General features: G+C 40.8%; 1 protein-coding gene across 6 annotated transcripts; it reads left to right on the forward strand.

Moving 5' to 3' along the window:
- Nucleotides 1–319: 319 nt before the first annotated feature.
- meis2b (Meis homeobox 2b) lies at nucleotides 320–22,364 on the forward strand. 6 transcript variants are annotated; one of them, XM_073493076.1, is made up of 13 exons: nucleotides 320–331; nucleotides 665–897; nucleotides 1,362–1,503; nucleotides 1,681–1,731; nucleotides 2,074–2,124; nucleotides 2,210–2,356; nucleotide 3,301; nucleotides 6,680–6,787; nucleotides 15,466–15,605; nucleotides 18,319–18,395; nucleotides 20,697–20,755; nucleotides 20,892–20,981; nucleotides 22,306–22,364. In XM_073493076.1, exons 1-13 carry the CDS (start codon nucleotides 320–322, stop codon nucleotides 22,362–22,364), a joined length of 1,170 nt encoding a protein of 389 aa, XP_073349177.1. The 6 variants fall into 6 exon arrangements, with proteins under 6 accessions (XP_073349177.1, XP_073349179.1, XP_073349180.1 ...); XM_073493078.1 differs by lacking the exon at nucleotide 3,301 and having other exon boundaries at nucleotides 665–760; nucleotides 803–897; nucleotides 6,673–6,787; nucleotides 20,697–20,760; nucleotides 20,900–20,981; XM_073493079.1 differs by lacking the exon at nucleotide 3,301 and having other exon boundaries at nucleotides 665–760; nucleotides 803–897; nucleotides 2,074–2,120; ... (2 more) ...; nucleotides 20,697–20,760; nucleotides 20,900–20,981.
- Nucleotides 22,365–26,641: the final 4,277 nt, after the last annotated feature.

The raw sequence follows: 26,641 nt of genomic DNA on the forward strand, positions 1-26,641 counted from the left end.
AGCCGCGGACCGTCAGTGCATTCCTGTGAAAGGGACAACTCGGAACTAACATCAAACACTGAGACCTGACACATTATCACTAATCCCCTCGTTGAAGAACCGCAGGAAACCAAGCTGCCAGTTGCTTTTGCGCGTTTTGGCACCCGTGGTAATGTGAGGACGGATGCTCTTTTTCATCACTTTGCCTTGATTTGAATCATTATTGACTCGTCTTAAGCCAAAGAACACGCCAGGATTATAATTCCCTGTTGGATTTAAAAGTCATCGACATACCTATCGACACCAAACTTCCCTGCACGCCTGGAAACTGCGCACGGAGATGGCGCAAAGGGTACGTCTAATGTGACAGATTATTGTTGAATGTTCATGATTAAAATACTTTGAACAAGAGTTAACATCTGCACCATACAACATTTTTACATCATTACGCCGGATACAAGTGATTCATTTGAGGTAAACACATGCATGAAAATGGTGATGTGAAGAACTAATCCAGCCAGGGATTGAAGACTATAATCAATGTGCACTTCACGTCTAATGCATTTAAACTGAATACAGTCACATTATAGATTAAACGTCTCCCAGGTGGTAGCCTACTTGAGATGGGAACTTTGTTTTTCCCTCCCGCCACATGTTCTAATGTCATTTCCAACTTTTCCCTCAGTACGATGAGCTGGCTCATTACGGAGGCGCGATGGACGGAGTGGGAGTCCCGACCTCCATGTACGGAGACCCGCACGCCCCCCGGCCCCTGCCCCAGGTCCACCACCTGAACCACGGGCCGCCCCCGCACCCGACGCAGCACTACGGAGCCCACGCACCGCACAACATCATGCCCAGCAGCATGGGCAGCGCCGTGAACGACGCGCTGAAGAGAGACAAGGACCAGATCTACGGGTGTGGATAAAGAATAATACTGTGCACATGTGTATTAATGGGCGATAGACACAATTATCAATAACATGTTTTTGGTTATTATTTATTTTACTTAAGCTGTAAGCAGAGAGACATCTCACATTCATTCCCTATCAAATATTTTCTTCAAAAAAGAAATAATTCTGTCCATAAGATGAAGTCATTTCAGTCATATTCGATGCAGTTCCAATTGGATCTGTGTGTGCTGCCGGAGCAAGAGAAACACGGAGGGCCTCACAGCTCAGTCAGTGAACAGGTTGTTTGTCCAGGGAACAGATGAAATAATCTGCAGCGGCGCATTAAGGAAGAATAACTAAATATTTGTGGCAGCTTTTCTTTTGTTACACTCAGCGAGCTTAATGTGTAAAATGTTATCTGCCGCTACTTTGATGTGCTGTAGGCGATAGTTCATACAGGCCTAACAATGAGCCGGGCCTGTGTTGCAGACACCCTTTATTCCCTCTGCTGGCTCTGGTGTTTGAGAAGTGCGAGCTGGCGACCTGCACGCCCAGAGAGCCCGGGGTGGCGGGAGGCGACGTCTGCTCCTCCGACTCGTTCAATGAAGACATCGCCGTGTTTGCGAAACAGGTAGGAGCGGGAGTCACAGACACACGGTTAGGTGAAGAGAAAATGAGCGCAACATCACAACTGATTTCATTTTAGCCAGTAAGATAAATGTTTAACGTCGATTTGACTGACTTCATTTATTCTGAAATTAATAGAACGAAATCCAGCTGACGCCTTTCATTCTCTCCCCTCCTTCAGATCCGCGCAGAGAAACCTTTATTTTCTTCCAACCCAGAGCTGGATAACCTGGTGAGCGCTTCTCTTTGGTTCCCAGCTGTTTTCTGCGGTGTGCGCCCGCAGCGCTACGTCACAGACGGCCCGGCCCGGCCCGGCCCGGCCCGGCCCGGCTCACAGGCTTTTATTTTAAATCCAAGAAAAATAATATGTGAATTATGTTGTCACCAGCATAAACACACACTCTTTACTGTAGCGTTTCCTAAAGCCATGTCTTATTATGATCATGCCGTTTTATTTGGAGGATGCATTATTTATTATTATTATTATTGTTATAATTATTATAATTATTAGTATTGTTATTGTTATTATTATAATTATCATCATTATTGTTATTGTTATTTTTATTCTTTTTAGATGATTCAAGCGATTCAAGTCCTACGATTTCATCTCCTGGAATTAGAGAAGGTGAATATCTGGACCTAACACACCCACTTACTGTAACATGTTATTATTCTGCCGCTCAGCAGAATCTAAAAGCTGTATTTCGCAGGTTCATGAGCTCTGTGATAACTTCTGCCACCGGTACATCAGCTGCCTGAAAGGCAAAATGCCCATCGACCTGGTGATAGAGGATCGAGACGTCTGCAAGTCGGACTTCGACGACCTCTCCGGATCCTCCACCAACCTCGCAGATCATGTGAGTCAATTTAGAGAAAAGGATTACCTTCTTCTCGCAAACAGACAGACAGAGCAAGTGATTAACAGATGCTGCATGCTGCAGACCGGCGGTGACCAAACTGCAGGTTGGGGCCCATCCAAGTGGTTTCCTAATAAATGTGAGGGCCCTAAGATATTAAAAAAGATCAGAGGGAAAAACAGAAAATATATTTTTTTCTGATTTGCTCCAAAAATTGCTCTTTGCATTTTAAAAAAAAAGAAAAATCTGGAGATTTTTTCTCAAAACTATTCAGATGAAATAATTTGAGGAGCAAAAAGAAGACAAGGATCATTTTAAGAGGTCATAAAGCAAAAAATAAATAATAAGACAAGATGGCTAGTTGTTGGGTTTGGCGAGTTTTTGTTGGCTTTAACGATGCTGAGGGCTGCTGCTGTTTGCTGTTTGATGGAGTGTCAGTCCTGCTGAGGGAGCTGGGCAGCCTCGGAGGAGGATGAGATAAAACAAGATAAGATAAGATAAGATAAGATAAAACAGATCTTTATCAATCCCCATTCTGTGCTGACAATAATCACACCATGGATGGTTGAGACTTGTTGTTTAAATTATATTTTGTCTGTAACTTTATTTCTCTTAGTATTTATACAGTAAAGTAGTCAAACACGATGATGATCTTCACAGAATGCAGCTGCCAGTGTGTTTGCTGTGGGCTTCAGCTCCCCTCAGCCTGGTGTTTATTGTAGAGGGGGGTCTTTGCCAGCCCCCCCTCGCCCCCTGCTGTGTGCTATACACAGCCTCTTCCTACTTTTGGCACATGTAAGAATCAAATTCACATATTAAAGTGATTCACAATTCACAAAAGTGTAGCTGCAGCACTGACGAAAAAACTGATTTGGACAGTGCAGACAAAAGGCAGACTCCTTGTTCAGTTCCTCCATAAACAGCTCAAAGTTTGATTCATTCAGCGTTTGATTAGTGTTCCACTGATAGAAATAAAATACACTTGTTGTAAATAAATAACACATTTTGTAAATACATTTTAAGACTCCCACTAGTCTCTTGAAAATAAAAATCAAAATGTGCCCTATCCAAATGTGCAAAAGTGTTGGTGACATAAAGGCTGCGATTAAAAAAACATTTTTAAACGGTCTTCAACATGTCTGATTCAAGGGAATGTACCGAGGGGATAGTGTGAGGTCAGAGTGGATATTTATGGCGGGAAAAGAACTGCATGATGGAACATCAAAATTCATTTAATCTTATTTATTAGTAAACAGTACTTGGTGCGAGCTATTTTCAGCAGAGTTTAACCTAATTATGCTTTTAAAAAGTGATGGGCACAAAATTGGACAGTTCAAGAAGCGGTGGGGACATGTCCTCAGTGTAAAGAACACCTACGAGCATGGCGACTCATTGGGTCTGACAAATTTGCGACCTAATGGGGGGATCACGGCCAGAAAAGGCTGAGAGTGAAATTTTTGCCATGAGTATATTGTCAGCTGGAAACTTTTCAAATGTGAATTGTCGCACAAAATATTGTCGAGCTGCAGCTTCAGTGGAAAACATCGTGAACATACGACCCTGATTCCAAAAACCACTGTGTGAAACGTTAGTAAACCTCGCCTCATGCTTGCTTGTGAGCGGCTGAGCCTTTCCAGGTAAAACATGAAATATATTGTCTTTGTACTTCTTTCAGTTGAGTGAATGTCAGAAAGGATTAGCAAATGATCACTCTGTTGTATTGATGTTTTACCCAGCGTTCACATTTTTCTGGAATCAGGGTTGTCGCCTACATTCTCTTTGTTCTTCAGGGTGCAGTACTTAACCTGCTTCCTGCATCAAGCGGCAAAACACAATTTACGTGTGTGCATATGTGTGTTTGTGTGTGTGTGTGTGAGTTTGAGGCCACCAGTTGATGTGACAGGACACTCTCCTGCTGTAATGCCTTCCTCCTAACGGCTGCTGTATAATGGATGTGCTGCTCTCTTCCGCACACAAACACATGCACAGCTGTGTGACGTACAAACATGCTAACCACTGAGTGATCTGTTTATCATTCACAAGGCTAAAAAGAGTGTTTGTGAGGTTACAGGTATGTTGGTTTGTGAAACAGTCATTTAATTCTACATTTGTTTTGTTGGACTGGTTGTGTTTCTGCAGCGGCTCATACACATGGTGGGACTGAAGCTCTTTTGTTCTCTTTAAAAATTCCCCCTGGAACATTTTCACTATTGAATCCTAACATTATATTTTGTCACATGGAGCAAAAATCTGGCAGTACAATATTTTTTTTTCACCAGGTTCCAGTTTTAATCAGCGTTTCTTTCAAGAATTTTATTGGAAGTGTCCTTTCCTTCAAAGCTGTGCAGTGAGATACGAGATACACTCAGAATCAAAGGAAACTGTACTCTGAACAAAGAGAGCTTCATGTCTTTGTTGGGATTGTGGTTGAAACACAAATTACACCTAACAATTAAGACAACATTTTAGACCAATTATTTGTTTTCATTCATTAGCTTTTTTCTGATATGTGTCAAATTATTTTTTTGCGACAATTTCCTCATCAGAAAAAAACCAGCTCATAATTACTAGTGTTCCTAAATGTTTTATTTTATTTTATTTATGTATTTTTATTTACATATACATTTCTTGTTCAGTAAAATAATTGTAAAACCTTCACTATCAGCATCGGGCAATGCTCAAACTATGCATCTTATGCCTTTATTGGAACAGAAGATGAAGAGTTCATGTAAGAGAGATGACATGCAACAGAGCCCTGGTGTTGAAACTTGGATGTTACTATACACGAGACAGATTTATATAGACATATCTCTTTAACCATAAAATGAACAATACCAAAACCAGAAGTCACTTATGTAGAATTTTCTTCCATATTATGAGTTTGGCAGTATTGTCTAGTTTATTTACATGAACCTGAAAAGTGACAATACCTGTTAACCATGGTCAGTGTTCATAGATCTTCATTAAGATGGACTGCTCTGGTTTCTGGGGGCCAAATCTCAAGATTTCCTGATAAAATTCAACATTCGAAATTCATTTATTTTATAATTTTACAACAGGTCATTGTGACGAGATGAAGTCCCTGTTTGCTACTCATAATACAAGAAATTTTATAGATGGATTATAGTATTATTAGTCAGATAAATAAACATATTTTTTATATTGGAGGTCTGAGGATGTGTGCAGTAGTCTGGTGGTACGGCAGCAGATACTTCTGTATCTGTTGTCAGATGGCAGCAGGGTGAACAGACTGTGGCTGGGTGGGTGTTGTCTTTTAGTATCTTTGGGTTCTGTGCAGACATCTCACTTCACTGATGTCCCTGATGCTCTGTAGATGGTACCAGTGATGTTCTGGGCAACTGCTTGGTGTTGAACTCAAACCTTGTGGAGTTTGACCTGATGATGCTGATCAAACATCCCTCCATTCAAAATGTTTGCTAAAACATTTTGTGTACATTTTGATAGCTGCCTTCATCTCATGTTGCTACTACTGGTTGTTTCATGCAGTAGTTTAAGCTGCCTTTACAGTGAGTCACCTGGGTGACAGTGTGAGGTACAGTTAAAGGTTAAACATAAGCATAAATGTTTGGTAGATTTCTCCTCATCTGTGTATGAATCTCATAGACTGATGAAGACTGTACACTATCCTCCATTCCTGTTAATTGGGTTTAAACAGATGGAGTGTTAAATAAGACCTTCATTAGCTTAATAAACATGGAAACACATGGCACCTCTTTGAGTAGCTGTGTGCTCTGAGGAGTAGTAATTATTGTGTGGCTGGATAAGAAAAGAGGGGCCATCGTCGAGAGGCCTCATTCACACTGCGCCATTGTCTTGGCGCTTCTTGTTGTCATCTGCCGAGCTCTTCATCTGATCACCATCCGGCAAACAGCTGACGCAGAGAGGCTGAAGAGGGAGATCTGCTGTTTGGTTTGGGCTTATAGCCGTCTGAGTGGCCAGGCCCATCAGCCCAATAAATACAGGCTCTCTCCCCAACATTAGTTTCAGAAACAGCCAGAGCACAGGAGGACCACATGCAGCAGGGTTACTAAGTGTCCTCTAAACTCCTGTTCCTACTTTTTCTGCAACTATATTTAAACCTCCCTCTTGGAAAGAATGGTAATGTTGTTCTTGTCTCACTTGGTTGCTGCCTTACTTTGCTAATCATACCAAGCAGCTTTCTTTGTGTCTTGGGAAACTGCGTAATGGACCTCATACTGGACCTACTGGACCTTCCTCATCTATTTTCCCCTCTCTTCTTCCCCATTTCCTTATCTCCTGTCCCCTGGTGTGCGGACCTCTGCCTGACCTCTCAGAACCCAGCGTCCTGGAGAGACATGGATGACGCCCACTCCACACCCTCTGTGGGCACCCCGGGACCGTCCAGCGGGGGACACGTCTCCCAGAGTGGAGACAACACCAGTGAACTCGGTAAGAGCGTCCGCAGGCCTCCTGCATCCTCTTTCATCCTCTTTCATATCAATGCTCTGACTTTCCTGTGACCTTTTCTGAGGCACGGCCACTGCTGCCTGGTGACTTGGGGGGTGGGGGTGGGGGGGTTCTCTGAAGACAGTTCATGCACTAAGTTTATCTGATCATTTTATCTGCAGTGTGCTGATAAAGGTAATACAGGTAATCGAGGTTTAGTGAGGACTGCAGTTGCAGGTATTTACCTGAACCATAACCCTACTGTGAATCAAGCTGCCGCTGAGAATAGTTTCCAGAAAATGTTCTCATGTTGGAGTAACATTTGATAAAAACCACCATCTACCATTTGCTTTACTGACCTTTCTTTTTATTTAATGATTAAATCTTCAGTATGGACCAAGTGCCTTTGAGCTGAGTGCTGCAGACACGGTGGGGGAGTCAGAGAGTATAGAGAACAGACTGTAACTAACATTAAGGACAGTGAGGTCATGTCCTCAATATTTTTAAGAATTTCTGAGTTTTAGCAACCTGGGGGTGTAGTTTCCAAAAATGCACAAGGTGTGTACTGACTTGGGTGATTCTAATTACAGCCCTGATTTAGAATGGTCGGAATGTTGTGTAAAAATGACAGAGAAGAATGTAATAATCTATTGAACCGTATTGACATATACTCAATTAAAAAAAATAAAAAGACAATATATTCAATGTTTTAGCTCATCAATTTCATTGAGTTTTGTAAATATATTGTTATTCTGAATTCGATGTCAGCAACAAGTTGGGACAGGGTCAGCTAAAGACTAGGGAAGTTGTAGGATACTCCCATTCCACAGGGAAACAGGTTCATTAGTAACATCTGATAGGATCATGATTGGGTATGACAGGGGCGTAATCTAAAGGCTCAGTTGTTCACAAGCAAGGATGAGGCGAGGTTCAACACTTTGTCAAACACATGGCTGTATAACGAATATTACCACATGGGCTCAGGAACACTGTAACACTGTTGTCAGTAAACACATTTAGTTTGTAAATGATTGCATTCTGTTTTCTATTTACGTTTTTCACAAAGTTCTTTATGGGAATCAGGGATGTATTTTAAATCTAATAAATATAACTTTGACTTTTTTTTACACCAACCAAATGAATAACTAGACAGAAGGATTTAAGATTTAGTCGTGGAAGTGTAGAGCATTTTTTGAAACAGCATATAGACATATGTGAGAGTAAATTGTATCCATGGGAAATATAATTGGCTGATTTGATTTATGGACTAGTTATTCTAAAATCCTGGCTGCCGGTTTGATTAAGAAACACTTCTGTTGACGGTATAAAAAATGTACAATATATAATGCTCTACAGTGTTGCTCTTCAAATGAATGCTCTCACATATCAGAAAATAGTAGTTTATGTGAACTGATGCTTCTGCATTTTTAAATTGACACAGCAGGGTTCTAACAGATAAGAAGGATCTCAACTCTGTCTTCAAGTAAGAAAACCAAAAGGACAATCAGTGTTTAATTCACCGTGTAATTGTGGCTCCCTTACTTTTACAGTCAGTGCAGGTTTTCAGTCTCAGCTCAGTTAGCGCTGATGAATCCAATGAAGAGATCCTCTGACTTCACTCCTGTCTGCTGTTATTGTTTGCCTCGATCTCCCTCTGATGCCTTCCTGCTCAGCTCCTTCTTGTGTCGCCCTGGTGTTTCACCACATAATGTGATTTCTGATGTGCTAATTGGAGGCTATAAGGGTTTTATGGCTTGTTTTTGTTTTTCTCCCCTTTGAGCGCAGTAAAAATAGAATGGACTTTAAAGCAACTTTCCACCCTCTGCTCATCAGGCAGCAAGCAGTAGAGCATTGATGAGAACAATAGGAGGATACTTTGCAAGACAAGACAAACTCAGAGGATTAAGAGACAATCAGAAACAGATCAAGACTCTTCCTTTGATTCTTCACCCGACACGTTGAAAATCATCTTGGCCTCTTGACTTCACCTAAGACGCACTGACAGTGTGACATGTTTGTTTTGTAAATCTTAATTTACCCATCCACTTTTTGAAAGTTGTAAGTTGAGGCTAGCTGAGAAAGTCCACTGTGTGAATAGCTCCTTTCCTTTGGGCTTTTTTTAAACAACAGTGGGGGGAAAACCCAAGGTCCATGCCCTTTTGACCTGGGAGAGAATGCATAGAGGATGGGGGTGCAGAATGCCCCCCGTAGGGATGTAAGGACAGAGCACTTTATGTATGAGGCACAAAGGAAAAGAAGAGGGCAGAATGATCAGAGCTGTGGTTGCTGCTGCAGGATCTACTGCATGCTACCTGCTGCTTGTCCCCAGGCCTCCCTGCCTTGTTTCCAGGCTATTATCATGCCAGGGAAGAGTCAAACACACAACCAGAGAGGATAGAAAGGACAGTTAGAGGTAGATGAGCTGTATTACTATTGTCATACATATCAGTTCAGTACTTGGAAAGGACAGTCACCTTTTTCATGAGGTACACTGATGTGAGCATGCATTGATCTTGAAATCTCAATTCTCCTTATATTCATTTGCAACTAATGTGCATTAGTAGACATCATAGAATGGAGGGATGGAGGAAACATAACTGCTCCTGGATTATACTGACTGGCAATGTTTTTCATCCAGTCCAGGAAATGTGATGTTCTTATTCTGCACAAAGTCATGGGGTGGTGGTTGAGAAGGATGGTTGGCCATACAAAGCTCAAGACTTTGACATCAGAGACCAAGGTTGACATCCCGTGTCCCACATTTTGTTAGGTTTAGGCAACTAAAACACTTGGTTTAAGTTTGGGAAAGATGATTTAGGCCAAATGTCATTGTACAAATAACATCCAGAGCCATTGTTTAATGCCAGTGCTGGAAGTAGTGTCCCTGTTAGTGAAGTGTAAAGGACATAGGTTGGCATATAGAGAAGAATAGTCCCTTCCAATATAGTCTCTAAGTTATATTAGATAATTCTGACATCTCCCCATTGGTCAGCAGTATGGTTGCTGGCAGGAGTAAACATAAAATTGGTGGATGTATCAAAATATGATTTGAATTTCCATCCTGAAATCCATGACAATATCATCATTAATTCATTATTTTGTATACAGGAAACACAGCAGCAGGCTGAAGAAGTACCACATCCTTCCACTAACCTTAACCAGAGCATTTATCATAAGCAAGAAAAGTTTGTATTGAATATAGGGCTTGGCGATAGGGCCTTAGAATCAAATTACAATATTTTATAGCTCATACACAATTTATATCTTGATATTTTGAAACCTCCTCAAAAGCACTTCATAATGTTAGGACTGGATGACAAAATTAAATGTCACAATATTTTTGACCAAATACCACAATATGGACAGTGTCATAATATTGTAGGGACTATTTAGTATTTTCACAAAATATTAACACAATGAGATTTTTGATTAACAATCATCAGTAATGTGGATATAATGACTAACGACAAGTACTAGAACAAGTAGAACAGTCTGGTGAGTTAAGAAAATGACATCATTGTATGACTGTAATGAGCCTTTAAAACCAGGAAAAGACAACACTTATCTCAATACTCATATCACCATATAATGATATACATATTCTAAGAACATAGTCTCATGTCAGGATATATATATATATCTATATATATATCTATATAGATATATGTATGTATATATCCTGGCCCTAATTGAATATAACAGCAGTTGGTAAAATACAATATTAATGTACTTTCCATTGATAAATTGCTTTTTCAGTATTTAACCAAAACCCAAATTAAATTTAATGACAATCAAACAGAAGACAGGAAGTGATTGTGGTGTCCTCATGCAGTGAGATGTCATTAGTCATGCCTCCATGGTCCGACGAAACCTTTTAAAATCCACTGTCATTTGGGAACACTGAAGTGGTGGCGATGTGGCTTCCAGCCCTGGCTAACCACAGCTAGATGATCCATCCACTGTGTGGCTGGTGGTTTGGCTCGTGGCTGCCTGCTCCTCTGAAAGCTCCCAGGTTTTGGTTGTTGCCTTGTAAACTGTGTGATATGCAGAGAAGGCTGTCTTTGATAGCTCAACCCCCAGGGTGACTGCTGTTGACCACAGCTAAAGGGACTGAGCTCTCCCAGAAATGTTAGAAAGGGGTCTGGGGGAGGACAAGGAGGAGGCTTGAAATGTCCATCACAAAGAAGGAAATAAAACAAAAGGCAGTGGGGGTGACTCCAAAAGATCCTGCACACTTGTGTTGAGAAATGGAATGTGAGGAACAGGATGTGTTGCATCTTTTTGTCACATCCAGAGCCTGGAGTCAGGAGGAAGGAATGTGAGGTGGAGGTGCTGACATGCCAGTGACATCACAGCTTCACCGTGGGCGATGGTCCTTTAGCATCTGTCATGCTGCAGATCTCAAAAATGTTTTAGAAAGGGAGGGGGAAGACAATGTAAGAGAGGGACAGAGAGAGAGATAAACGCTGGATGCAGAGGCAAGGGATATTATACATTCTGTGTCTGCTCTCACAGAGAAGAAGACGTTACTGACTTAGTGTTTTACTGAACAAATAACATGCATATTTTATTCTTAAAGGTTCACTTCGCCCAGATTATAAGAAACGTATATTCTGTACCTATCTATGCTTGTATTATTTTTGCATCACAATTTAGATTTTTAATTTTTTTCACTTTCTTGGGGTGCGCACCAGGCGTGATTCTAGAATCAGACCTTCAGAGGTGATCACATGTGAAATACTAATCGGATGAAACACTTCATTATCTTTCAACCAAAAGGCAAACTTAATAACAAGAGTATTTATAATATGATAAGAGGTAGGAAGAAAGCGGACAATCTAATGTATATAAATATAAACCTATAACATTACTCTAATTGAATATTGGGTTGCTGGTCAGGGGACATCAAGACTTTACTCTCTGGCTCTTTTGCTAAGAAAATATATCGTATATCTATCTACATAAAAAAACTGACATTTCTTTGGGATCATATATGAAATGTCTTTCATTGCAGTTCTTATGAACCAACCCTTTAAAACCAAATAATAGACCATCTGTTCTGTAGAAACACAGAGGTATCATGCCCTGTCATCACATTTAAATTGTCCCTGTGCCCAAATGACACTTTTGCCAATATACTGTACATGTACTTCAGTCATCTGTGCACCTTTCCCAAGTCATGTACGGGCACTTACAATGCCAGCTATGTGATTAATGACCTAATATTGAAATGCAAATTTATCCTCCACTGGATGCAGACAGTGTTCCAGGAGCCATAGAAATCTTCTCTATTCACTGACTCTTGTGTGTACAACTTATCTACCGCTCACTGCAATTTGGTGCTGCCAGCATGCAAACTGCACAGCTTAAAACAGATGCATCTCCCCATCAACAGTTTCTAATTGTCATGTTTACCTTCTCACACAGAGGATTCCCCGTCTTGGAAACCTTCCAGACTACTTCATTTAGAGCTGTGTATCATGTCTAATGAGGGGAGGGGCAGCAAGGTGTCACTGATGATGGATCAGGGCCCCGCTGAGCTCATTAGACAGGCCACGCTGGCTTTGCATCACTGATGCAGCTTGGAGTGCTGCAATCAGTTCTGCTAGCCGCGACGCACTTTGTCTTATGGACACGTCGTCCACCGACATTAACGGCCCCTGAGCTGAGACTGTGGAGCAGCAGATAAGACACCAAATTAAACATACATTAAAAAAGTATAGTTTCAAATGTCAAGATTATCTGATCAGTACAAAGAGACTGCGTGGACTGTTCACTGAAAATAATAAAAACATGACAAAAACCTTGCACTACGTAGGAACACAAGCAACTGAAATATGTGTAATATCTTGCTAAGAGCCAATATCTTGAATCAGGCTCAGTTTAAATGATCTCGCTGAAAAGGCAGATTTAAAATAATGTCTTTTTAGAGCTCAATAATAGATCAAATGGCCTCGTAACAATTATTTCTATATGTATTCTTGGCCAGCGCTTATTCACAGGTTGAAGCTCAGCAGTTTATTTGAATACAATGCATGAACACATACATGCACATGAATATGTTCACAGTAAAAATGAGAATTAGAATGAAAAAGGATACATACAGAAAAAAATATTTGCTAAATAACTAAATACAGCAATGTGGGAGTCGAACAGTCTGACATACAGAACACATACAACATCATCAGCCCAGTGGCACATAACTTCTTTTAAGCCACAGTTATATAAAGCAAGTCAGACTCAGAGTCGCTACAGTATTTGGCTCAATGTCATGCTAATAACCTCCTGCTGAAAAAAGCTGTCCGTCATTCATGAACAAACTTAGACAAATGTTGCAATGTGAGATGGAGATTTCTATATTGTTCACAAAATCTTATTGGCTTCGGAATGTTTTCAAAGCAGCGAGGAGCATAATAGAAAGAAAACCGCATAAAAGTATAAAATCACAGGATGAACTGAGCTGAGCGTAGAAGAGTAGCAGAGGTAGAAGGGGGTAGAAAGGAGAGGAAGACTTCTCTTCATATCTTAGGGTGCTGTTTTTTTATGTGTTTTTCTTCTTAGCCCTGGGGCAAAACTCCAGCCATCCCTGCGGTAATGCCCACCCCTCCATCTTCACCCCCCTCACCTACCCCCTCTGGGGTCACGCGTGCAGACACTGGCAGGCAGTGCGGAGCAAGGACGGGGGGGTGGGTGGAGGGAGAAGAAGGGGGGCATGGGAGACTTGCACGGGTGTACGACTTTGAGACTGCATCGTCACACACTGGTTAGATTGGCCGAGTTGCTGGGGAACAGTCAGAAGCGATTAGTGTAGCAGAGGATCTGCCCCGCGGCTTTCCCCTCTCTGGAGCAGAAAAAAGAGGGATGAGGAGAGGAGAGGAGAGGAGGTGGACCAGGGTGGGGTGTCGAGGGTGGGTGGAGGGGAGAACAGCAAGCCTTCCTTAGATATAATTAGGCCGAGCGAGTCCTGTTTGTTCTCTTTCTTTCTTTCTTCCTTTCTTTCTTTCTCTCTTTCTGTAACTTTTTATGATGCTTTTTGTTACAACATACAAACTATAGCTTTATGATCTGAAGATTAAAAATACTACAGTAGCACTCAAATATATAACTCAAGTCATTAGTTCTCTGTTTTAACTAGTGAGGCCTCTCTTTGATTTATGTAATATTCATCGGCAACTTTCTTTTAAATTGTTGGTGTTCATTTGCTACAATGCTGCACTCTGATCAGACTAAGTTGCTATTTTGTTTCTCTTCACTAATTGACATTTTGTTCATCTAGCTGATTTCTTGATGAGAACTGGTATTCTGGTTGCCCTAACTCATAAATAGACACTGGCTTGAGTGCGGTTACTGGACACTGTAAACATTTTTCAAACAAATATGTCAATTTAAGAGTTGCTAACTGCGATGTCTGTCAGCATTTTTGTGTACATTGATGTAGCCCCCACCCCACTGCCACCTGGCCAGGAGAAGTAACTTAACCGATAGGCTGTAGGAGAAGTGGAGGACGAAGCAGAGTACAGAGGAGAGGACAGAGGAAATGTGAACTCTGTACCCTTCCCATGACTCAGAGCTGGACACCATCCGTCAAAACTCCCACAACCCCCAGAGCCCCGACCCAAGAACAGTTCCTTTTTAATGTCAATATTCATTAGCTGAAATATTTATGCATGAATATGGCTCATATAGGCGCATTTGATTGATGCATCTGTAAAAACAAAAAGACATGCTAGGGCAAATCTTAAGAAAAGTAGGGTTCCTGTCCCGCCTCGGGGGAGGAGTCTCTCAGATGCATTATTCACATGCCCTCCAGGCAGGCTTTCAAGGCTTCTCTGCCCTGAGGGCAAGAAAAATAACCACCACTGTTAAAAGTAAATCATCTCGGCTGATGCACAATTAATGGCAGAAAGGGAGAGGGAGCGGAGTGTCCCTTGTGTTGCGAGATGGAGAGAGTTAGCTAGCAGGGGCGGAAATCTCATCTTAAAGGAAGCCTCCTGCCTTGATCCACAGCAGCTTCCTGCTGAAATCAAACAAGGATGCTGCTAATGGCAGGATCGAGAGCCCGCTATGACGTTGGGCTGCAGACAATCCAACACGGACAGTGTGGGGAGGGGGGGGGGTTCCCATGAACACATGGGAACGTAAGGGTGATGGCTTCACGCCCTACTGACCCACCCACCCACACCCACCTCATTCTGCCTCAGTACCCCAAATGAACGGCTCACTTCTGACTTCAAACGGCTAAAGGGTTTGATGTTATCAGGTTCATACTTCACAGGCCTGTCTTGTTTTTGTTTTTCCTTCATCTTACTTAGAAGGAAATCATTAGTCTTATTTCAAACAGAGGTCACATATACATTAACAGCACATTGCACTGAGTCCGACTGCAGCTTCAACGTTCATTATTTCATGTCAGGCGCACAGCTCCTGCAGTCATTGCCTCATGTCAAACGCGTGGCTCAGATTGAATTAATAGCTCTTGGTTTTATTGAGCTCCCACACTACAAACTTCTCTTCGTTATCCAGTGGCCGAGGAGTCAAGCAGAGGTGAGAGGAAGAATCTTGGGGGAATGTAATCTTTCTCTCTCTGCCCTTTCGTGGCACGTTTTCGTGCAGGAGGATGAAGGCGACGGGGCCACATTAAAGCTTTCTCGTAACGTGACTCCTCTTGTCTCTGATCGCAGGAGACGGCCTCGACAACAGTCTGGCATCACCGGGCACGGGAGACGAGGATGATCAGGACAAGAAGAGGCAGAAGAAACGAGGCATCTTCCCCAAAGTGGCCACAAATATAATGAGAGCATGGCTCTTCCAGCACCTTACGGTAAGGCAGTTTATCCCAGATCCTGCTAAACTTCTTTTCTATACAAGCTACATCCAGCTGTGGCTTTTTATAGACTTCAAACACAACACTTTTTCTTTCTCTGCAGCAGCAACCCTACACTGATTCCGTTTAATGCTAGAAATGAATGTTGTCCAAGCCCAGCCACTCCATCAGGCAACAGTTGTTTGAAATGATGCCTCTTCACCCAGGAATGAGCCCAGGCTAGAATTCCCAAAGGCATATTGAAACTAAGTTCATCTATGGTCTATTGTAAGAGAATGGAGCAAAGACGTACTCACATCTTAAGGTCCTTTTTGAAACACCAGGCCAGGGTTTGTACAGAAATCAACATCAGAAGCCTTCTGTTCAGAACTCTGTAAGAGGGGGTGAGCAAGTCCCCACCAGAAGAGCTTTACCATTTATCTAAGGTCCAAAAGATATCACTGCTGCTGCCTCTTCGGTTTTTCTACCTCTCCCACTCTTAGATGTGTTATAACCCCTCAGTTGTTTAGTTTGTAAAAGGCCCATACAGGTCCTGTACTCAGAGTAATCCCTTCCTTTCCAAAGCCCACCTTTAGATTTTCCAGATAAAAAAGGATAATTGAATTATCCCCTCTCTGTTCCCCATCCCCTTTCAGGCCTAATTTGTTAAGCACAAGTGTTTGCCGTGGCAGGATGTGCCTATAAAAAGTGTGCAAGGGGACTTTGGCCTTTGAAAGGCCTATTGCAACACCCAAGCGATCAAGCATTCATCAGTCGTTGAGGGTGTGAAAGGAGCAGGATTATGTTTTGTCAGAGGTTGCAGTGTGAGGCCCGCGATTGGAAGGCTGTTGGTGGAGGGTGGGGGTGGCTTCTGTCCACCGCTAGCCGTACCCTCCTGCTTTTGTCGTCCATTCTGAAGACCCTTAAAAGATCCCCTTCTGAGGAAGCTATAGAGAAAGCAGCTGTGAAAGGTTTCGATTCATTATATTATTCATTATCGGCCCATTAGCCCGGCCATAACTGTTGGTTTCCATGCAACCCTACATTTATCCTCACTGATCGCAAGGTTTGAGTTTGGGAAGCAAACCTGGAATCCACTGAGGGTCACAGGTGTCATGTCAGAGTCAACTGAAATTCGATTGTTTTCTCAGTTGAGTTAAAAGATTTGCATGATGTTGTTCATCAGCATACTGTCCCTCCCAACTCGTCAAATAGGGCAGCTCTGACCCTCTACCTATGTGAAGGGCTCCGTGGTCAAGTTAGCAATAATATGTATGCAATGTCCAGTTAGGCTTTCAAAATAAAACTTGCTGAAAACAACCCGTTATGTGTGGGTGTGCGTTATGTCACTGGCTTCAAAGACTGCCAAGCACACAAGAGAGATTTTTTTTTTCGCAGCAAAATACAACCTCTGTGCATGACAGCGTGCTCCTATCAGCATTTGTGCTCACTTTAATGTGCACATACATTTTTTTTAAACCAGTTTACACAACTGGTATTGGTGCGTTCTGTCTGTTTGTGTGTTGGATTTGAATGTATGTGTGTGTCTGTCTGTGTGTGTACTAGGGGTGTCATGAGATATCGGTATTGACAATAATTGTGACATTTTAAAAATGAAACTGATATCATGTTAATAATACACATAATATTGCGTAAATAATCCAGCGTTTGTCATTGTGGGTGATGGTAATGCGCCTTAACACTGGTTGCCACTGACCATAAAGGAGACAGTAACTAGCTAGCTGCTACCACGGTACTGTGGTAAAACATCATGTCAGAGGAGATGGACACAGAGTTATCAATAATATCATTATTGTAAATTCTTTAGCTACAGTAATCATTCAGTGAATATCTGTTATTGTGACAGAGTGCGTATGTGATATTGTGCATATGAGTGTGTGTGTGTGTGTGTGTATCTGTGCAGCTTGGAGGTGAGGACATTTTTGGAAACTGAATGCGATGGGAAATGTCAATAAGGGTCCTCACAAGTGTATAAGTATAAATGTGTGTGTGTGTGTGTGTGTGTGTGTGTGTGTGTGTGTGTGTGTGTGTGTGTGCACTAACCCTGAAAGGCAGTTTAAAATGAAGTGCTTGGAAGCTCATCCTTCACTGATGACCACAGGAGGCGGCTGTGGGCCTGACAGCAGCAGAATGGTGACTGGCCTACAACCCAGCTCTCAGTACACAGGTCACCTCTGTCTACCATCTGCCGCCCTCCTCCCTCTGCTGCTCACACACACACACACACACACACACACACACACACACAGCCATAGGAACGACCGGGGCTGGAGGACAGGGCGATGAAGCCAGGCGGGGAGGGGTTGGGGGTGACGGGGGTCCTAGCCTTATCGTGGCCCCAAACAAAAGCCACCATTGTGCCTGTTTATATCCCACCCGATCGTTTGTCAAGCAATGTCAAATAATGTCAAATACTGTCACACAATGGCACGCGCTTTTAGCCTGTAGTGTTCAGGGGGCCAAACTGTGGTCAGCCTATGTTTTTCCACAGTCGGCTTGTGCACTCACTTCCAGGAATGACTGTGCATGGGAGCGACTGGACTAGAATATGCACTTCCTGTGTGGGAGTTTTACCTTGAAGTACAAGAGCCTGCACTTAGGGTTCAGTCAGCTCTGAACGCGGAGGCCTCTAAATGAATGCAAGCTGTTTCTGGCTGCAGACTGACTTGTAATTCTTTTTATTTATTGATTTTCTTTTTGTCACTCACAGCACCCATACCCCTCAGAGGAACAGAAAAAGCAACTAGCACAAGACACAGGCCTCACCATCCTTCAAGTGAACAACTGGTAAGTCACGCTGTACATCTGTATAGTCATATAAAATCTGACTGCTCTCAAAACTACTCACACATGCACGCACAATCTGTGTCTTTGGTTTCTGTAATGCCTTTTATAAAAAAGATTTGACCTGACAGTAGAGTGAATATTCTATTTGTATAAACATATTGCTGGATTTAGTGGGACTTACTTTTTCTAGCAGTAGGTGTATCTCTGATGCCATTTAAACAAACGGTCCATATAGCTGCTTACAGATGTTCTCCTTCTTGGCTCATGAACATATTTAGTTTCTGAGTAATCCAAGTGTTTGGTATCAGCGGTTTGCTTAAAATATTTTTTGACAGACCAAAGTAGCTATAGACATTGAAAAATTGAAGATAAACAATAATAATCAATAATTTGCTCATGTGATTCCTTTCTCTTCTCACACTATTTTCATGTTTGTTCATCAAGCACTGGGCTTTCTTGTGCTGTTAAAGATCAGTACATTGTTCAAAATGTATATAAAATCATACAGCGCAAATACTTTGTCAGTATTGGGTTTTGTTATGGTCATGCCATTAAAACAATCTGAATTTGGAAAATAACCTTAACTTATGGTACGACTTAATTTACAGGTCTGCAATTCCTTGTAATTAAAAAAGGAAGATTACCGGAAATAGTTATGACATTTGGTTCTAGTTATAAAGAACAAAGACATTCTTTAATTCCAGATATTTTAGTTTTGTATTCACTGAAGTACCAAACCCAAGAAAATATTCATTCATTCATTATTCAGTTTTTAAAACATAGTCCTTTATTTATGGTGAATTGTGTGCTGGCCTATGGAGAAATTTCAGTTTTCTGAAAGTTCAGCTGGCCTGTTATAAAATGGTATTGGTAAGACTTTATAATAACCATCACTAATAAATGGTAAAGTAAAAGTTAATTAAACTTTAGTTAATAGTTATTTCACAGTTAGATAACAAGGAAATGTGTTGTCAAACATTTATTGAGCGATTTATTATTGTAAAGTTGCAACTGATATTTCTAAACATTTACAATTGCTTATAAATGATTTAGAGCATTTCATTGTTTGTTAACAGTCAAATAACTAAAGTTGAATCAACACTCATTCATCATTTATTAATGAGGTTTATTATTTTATTAAGTGTTACCTAATTGGAAGTGTACCGGTCAAACATCTATTTTCCCTAAATTTGTAAAAAAAATAAAAATTAAAAAAATGACATGGAGAGATTTGATTAGGTGCCTTAAACTCCTGTCAGACACATGTACCACTGGAACGCTACATAACATTTAAAATATGTATCTTGAAAATAACTATATTTAACAATACATAGTGTGCTTGGTGGGCCTGTGAATAAAGGGCATGAAAAGTGTGGGGAACAGCTCAGGGTTTAAGGGTCAAAGACGATTCCTCACAACCTCATTTGACATGTATGACATGAAGGATTAAAGCATTTTAAGGCTGAGCTGCCTTTGTAGATAGCTTAGCTGGAGACAGCTCCAATCAAACAGTCACACGTTCTGGATGTAGTTTTACACAATACAGTCCTAGATGTCATCATTTTGTGAGCAGCCTGCACGGGGTTCAAGTTCGGATTAATTGAGATGACATTGCTCCATTGCTCTAATCCCCTGCAAAATCCACCAAAGAGTTTTCTTTTAAGTAAATCGGGTTTCTAACAGGCCTAATTACAATGCTGCCCACCTCTAATCCACACGTAAAGACGACCACAGGCTTTAGTCAAGGCTATATCCAATACCAATATCAAAGCATGCAAACCCGCCTCACTGTCTCTTTGCTGGATGTATCAGTGGCAAAACATTGGCAAAGCAGTTAGCCTCATCACAGCCTGAGGCTACAGGGCAACACCCAAATCAATAGATTTTTTAAGCTATGTGATTTTCTCCTAATGCCCCAGATTATGTCAATAGGAATAAACTATGATTATTCATCAAGTCCCTGGAGACACACAGTGGGGTTCCAGTTCTTCAAAAGCTGCCAAATGACATTGATGGTTTTTGTAAATGCTGGATATTTTAGATGATGAATGGGGCATCCTTCTTTTTAAATTATTACAAGTGGACCAGTGAGGGACAGGAACAGAACAAAGACACACATCTTCAGAAGAACTCTTTAGATTTTAGGGGGAAAACATGTCAAACTTTTTTCTTTTCTTTCTTTTCTTTTTTTTTTTTTTTTTTTAGCATTTTCAGAAGAATTATGATCCTTGTTTTTACTTGTTTTACAAAAGGCATCCTGTTTTTGTGTCCAATTCACATGATATTGTTCTTTTTCTCCAGGTTTATCAATGCAAGGAGGCGAATAGTCCAGCCTATGATCGACCAGTCCAACAGAGCAGGTAAAGCTGCAGTTCATTCAGTGTTCAGTCAGAAAAGAGAGACAGATTATGTATCAGGGGAGCCAGGCCAAAGAGAATTCAGAGAAGAGATTGCGTTGCTCACTGTGACAGTCTTGTTTCTCCTCTCCTCTCACAGTAAGTCAGGGTTCAGCTTACAGTCCAGATGGCCAGCCAATGGGAGGCTTTGTTCTTGATGGGCAGCAGCACATGGGTCTCCGACCTGGAGGTGAGTAATTTCTTAACTTTGTCAAACCATCAAGGGAAAAATCTCTCTGAATATTTTCTACTTGAGGTCAGCTGAGTTTCTGACAATTCATACACTTTTATTTATGTATGTATGTGTATTTTTCTGGTAGCAGAATCATCATAATCCAGTTGTCATTACTAATGAAATAAAAGTAAGCTTCTCTCAGAGACCCTATCACCAAGAATTATGATGATGACAGTTGTGCACCTCATGATCTACAAGTAAAGGTGTGGAGGTGTAGCCTTCTGTCATAGACGAGCAATTAATATGGTTTATGAACCACTGAAACTTTTACAAACCTGATCCAGTTAAGTGAGTTGGCCTTGGATGTACAAAAAGTGTTTTTGTCCAATATCAACATTGTTAACTAATGATAGGGTTGGTTCTTGGTTTATTTGTGCAGGACACAAAACAACTGCCTGTAAAGCATTAAACAAGGAGCACAATATTCAAAAGATGTCTGTGGAGGCAAAGCTAACCTCATTAGCTGAGTTAATCTTCAGTGAACAAAGTCAAATAAACTGAGTAACAAGAGAAACTAATATTATATGGGCAACAAGTGTAATAGAGCCAGGAGAAGTTATCCATGTAACCAGTAAGTCTAGCCTGACAGTCCAACTTTAAAGGAACAATTCAACCAAAATGAAAATTCAGTCATTATCTCCTCGCCCATGCTGATGGAAAGTCAGTCTGGAGCTTCACAGCAAAACAGTGTTGCAGCATTCTCCTAAACAACTGAAGTAGCTGGGGACTTATTTTAAAATGTAGAACATCACATGGCTCCATACAGCTGCTTCTGCTGTAATCTAAGTCTTTATTTGGAAAGATGTAATGTTCACCCTTGACATGCAATCGAGCTTGTCCACCTGCTTCAGATGGGGTGCACGCTAACGCTTTTAGCGCTTTCAGCCATGGTAGAATTTTTGGGTGAACTGTTCCTTTAAACTAATCACCCTTGCTTACAGCAGTCTACAGAAGCAACTGTAGATTGACCATGTTAGTACGTGGCAATAATCAGTCCTCTGCCTGGAGCTTCATGATGTTCAAAGTTACCATTTTAAACATGATAACATTCCATGTAATATACAGGCTGTTTGCTTGCTTTCACATAGATATCAGATCTCATACATCTCTATAGCAGGTTTCAGTTTGACATGAATGCACACACACACACACACACACACACACACACACAAAATGTACATTACACACTTGCAGAAAACTCTGATGGCCTGCATCTGTAGAGATTGACGTTAGAGTTGTACCATTTTCAATGTGTTCTTGTTTGTTCTCCTCCTTTCAGGGCCAATGGGTGGTATGGGTATGAACATGGGCATGGACGGGCAGTGGCACTACATGTAAATCCACTCCATCAGACAAGCCTGAAAAACAGGGTGAAGTAAGTAGTGCAGTCTTTGTCTCTCTTCATTCATAAGAAAGACCAATTTCACCTTTCTACCACTCACTTCTCCTCAACCTCACTTGGATTTTTGCTAGAGTGATTTTCATGTTAATGCAAGAGACCTATTCACAGTATTCTTTTCACAATATCAGTGTTTCCTCTTGTCTTTCTGGTTTGATTGCAGCAAGACTGCTGTGGTGGAAAATATTATTTAAAGCAAATGTAATTGGTCTGTTACTTTACTGACTGTCTGAGTAGGAATTACTTTAGTCCCGGTATAGTGTTATCATAATATAACATGATATGAGTCTCCTTTAAAGGATAAATGCACCAATTTTAAAGTAAAGTGTGTTTACAGTTCTTGGGGAGTAATGCTGCATATGTAAAAAAAATATATAATAAAATAAAATAATATAAAGCCTTTTGTGGTTCCAGAGGAAGCTACATTTAATCTGATCAATTTTCTCCAGTCATGTCACTCACTGACAAAGTTGTGCTGTGAGTAATGTAGGCACCACCAAGAAGAATGTGTGAAATAAAAAACATAATATCTGTGGTTAGGACTGGGCAATATATATGATACATATCATTATCATGATATGAGTCTTTGATTTTGAATGTCATTATATGGTGATATGACATAAGTCTTTTCTGGGTTGGAAGGCTGCATTACAGTGATGTCATTTTCTGAACATACCAGACTGTTCTACTTGATCTAGTACTTGTCTTTAGTCATTATATCCACATTACTGATGATTATTGATCAGAAATCTCATTGTGGTCATATTTTGTGACAGCAACCAGTAATCATCCCTAAAATATTGTTGTAGATGTTGGTCGCCTAGTCCTAACATTTATGAAGTGCTTTTCAGAAGTTTCAAAATATCAAGGTATATATCATACACCACGAAATGGCCTAAAAATATCATGATATTATTTTAAGTCCATAAAGGCAAAGCCCTATCTCTGGTTCTGCTGCTATCAGTTGCTTTGAACCGTCCATAATGAGTCCAACAGTGTTATAGGGGTGTAATTTTACACCAGTAGACATTACCTACATTACCCACAATGCCACTTAGCCACTGAGTGACAGGAGGCAGTTTATCAGATGACATGCAGCTTCCTATGGAGCCACAGAAGGCTTTATGCTCTTTTTTTCATATATGCAGTTGCACCCCCCAAGACCAGTAAACACACTTCAATGTGTAAAACTGTTGGAATAACCCTTTAGGTCTTAATTAATTATTTCAGAGTTGAGGTTACTTCATTCTGAGAAAACACAAACATAACTGTGTTGTTTTCAGAAAGCTGGACTAAAGGTGAGGTTATGCTCCTTGGTCTATTAAATATGTAATAGGTTGCTGTGTGCAACTTTAACTTAAAATACATAGATTTATACTAAATAGAATAATATAAAGAAATCTTTAGTGGAGCTGAAATCTGTCAGTATTGGTTGGCTAAATAAATTCAGTGTGGGAAACACATTCCTCTCTATCACTCTCCACAGCACTCTCCGTCGCTCTATCCCCCTCTTCCTCCATTTTTCTTTTCCTCCATCTCTACGCCCTCAGCAATCTGATTAAGAATCAGGGTAATACTCCCCCTCCTCCACCTCCTCCTCCCGCCTCTATCAGCTTCCACCACTGCTGACAGTTCTCAAATCAAGACGTATCGCCTGCCGGAGGCACCCTAGGACAGAGAATTTTATTTAACACCCACTCTCCACTGCTCAATGAGCCACGCTGTAATGACACTTACCTTGATTAATAGAGCTCTTTATATGTAAATAGGAGCTACATTTGCTTCATTTTTTTCACCCGGGCCAATTTTCGCCAACACAGCCCCCTCTCCCCTGTCTGATAATTCCCCCAGCTTTGCTAATGAAATTCAGGTAGTGATGCTTCATCTAAAGAAAAGAAAAAAAGGTTTAGATCTGCATAGAGACATCACCTCTCAACCTGAATAAATGCTGCCTATATATTTTTGGAGAGTCTTTAATCTAATTATTTCTCATTGAATGATCATTGACTAGTTACAGTAATAGCTCAGTCGAGCCGGGTGTTTTTGCTTCACCTAATTTGATCTGTGGTGAAAGCGTATGCTGACTGTGGCAGTAAATCTCCCCAGGACTGCAGGAGGGAAGAGAGCAGTGTTTGGAGTAATATGAGGGTTTTCCATGGACGATAAAGCCCGAGCCATAACATTTAACCATTATGGAATACACCACTAAATATGCACTATTTTACTCTCCCCTCTGCTGGCTCCACCACATGCTATATGACAGTATACTGTATAATGCACATGTGTTTGTGAGAGAATAGCATACCAAGTGCAATATGAATGAGACCACAAAAAGAAAGTCATAAATCAAAGAATTAGACAATTGAGCTGTTTTTCCTGACAACTGAGCAGACTAAGATGTGGCTTCATTAAATGCTTGTAAGTGGACTTTGAGTTAAGAAAACTGAAAAGTCCCCCTTTTTTAGCTTTTGAGTTTAAGATTTCACAATTATCTGGCTATAAAATGAATCAGCACAAGTGTGAGGTGATGTCGGTGTCCAGGGTGTGTCATCCAGCAGCAGTTAGTCCATTCCAATTCACATGGATACCATCAGGGACGAAGTGTGTGGGGATAAGACTGAGCACTGACATGAACAACATTTTACAACTTAATATGTCTCACTGCTTCAGAAAAGTAAAAAATGACCTAGATAAGTGGAAATCAATCAAACCATAAATACCGGTTGTTGCTCCTACGTTTAACTACAATGATGTTTCAAGGAGGATACAAATGACAATCTCTACAGGAATTTCTAAGCAGTATAATCAGATCATTAAGGACAATTTATGGAATGGAAAGGAACATAGAATCAGTATGCAAAAGCATTATGAATTGAAAAGTAAAGGAGGCCTAGGCCAGTGTAGAGCTTTATATTATTGCATTTTAAATGGCAAGGCTAGCCAAACACTGTGTGGCACACAGCTTGGACGACACAGACAGAAGAAGAAATCACAGCCCCATTCAACCAGTTGAGATATTGTCACAGGATGGTGTGGGTAGTCTGATGGGGACGAGAGCAATCCAAACTTTCAGCACTCCAGAGAAGTGTGTGACAGAGAAGTTGGAGGTGCATCCAGTTAAGAAGTAGCATCGGAGCCACGGGCATTAAACCAGGCGAGGGGAGAAAACATGGTCAAACTGTTTTTGACTTACCTAGTTCTGCTCACTCTGCCTCAGTCATTTACAGTATGGTTGCAGATGCTCGGTGAGGGAAGAATGATTTAAAATCTGAATTGTAAAATTAAGAAAGATGCATGGAAATACATAATAACATGTACAGGACGGTCTGTTAGGGTGCTGTTTTTTACACCAGTAAGACTTCATAAAATGGGCTTGATACAAAACAACTTGTGTTGGAAATGTAATGTAGAGGCCCTCGTACACTCATTATGGGGATGTTATTTGGTTTTGGTTATTGGGGAATTGGGTGGATGGCTTGAAAAAATCCTTAGCAGAATGTCCTCAACTCTGCCTTCTGGGAGATAGATGAGAGTACCATGCAGCTAGGATTATTCTTCACCACTTGAAGAGTCAGACTCAGTCAGAATTTATTCACTGGGTTAGGTGAAGACTGATAATGCGCCCTTTGAACTGATGATAGCCGGGTTAAACAATAAGGAAGGAACATTTCAGCAGATCTGGAATCATTTTTTGAATCATATAAAAGGGGTTAATTCTGTAGGTGCCTGTAATATCGAGGGAGAGGAGGAGCAGTAATTTATTTTAATAACATCCTCTATAGCTGAGGACAACTGGGATACAGTATTTAGTAACAAATGATGATGTGATACATTTATGTGCTTGTATTTATGTATATTTGACAAGGTTGTATGGTGTTTATGTTTATATAATTATATATATATATAATGTTTGTGTAATATAATTTGCCCAATGATGAAATCTAAGAGATGATACATGACCTCATGAACTTATTTTTTCCATAAGTGACTAAACTAGCTGTTTGAAGCTAGAAAGGTGGCAGGGTCCGCCACATATAAATAAAGTAAAACAGTATAAATTGTGTTGTCTTTTAAGGTCAGTTTGTTTATTCAGTTTATTCAGTCATGAAAACAAAGAGAGTTTGTTTATTTAGTTTGTTAAGGCAGAAAAAAAATCAGCCAACATTTACTCCCTAAAACTACAGAGTGCTCCTTTAAACAAAAACATATCCCTGCC

This window comes from Pagrus major, chromosome 22 (genome assembly GCF_040436345.1).
Source record: "Pagrus major chromosome 22, Pma_NU_1.0".
In the NCBI taxonomy this organism is placed as follows: Eukaryota; Metazoa; Chordata; class Actinopteri; order Spariformes; family Sparidae; genus Pagrus; species Pagrus major.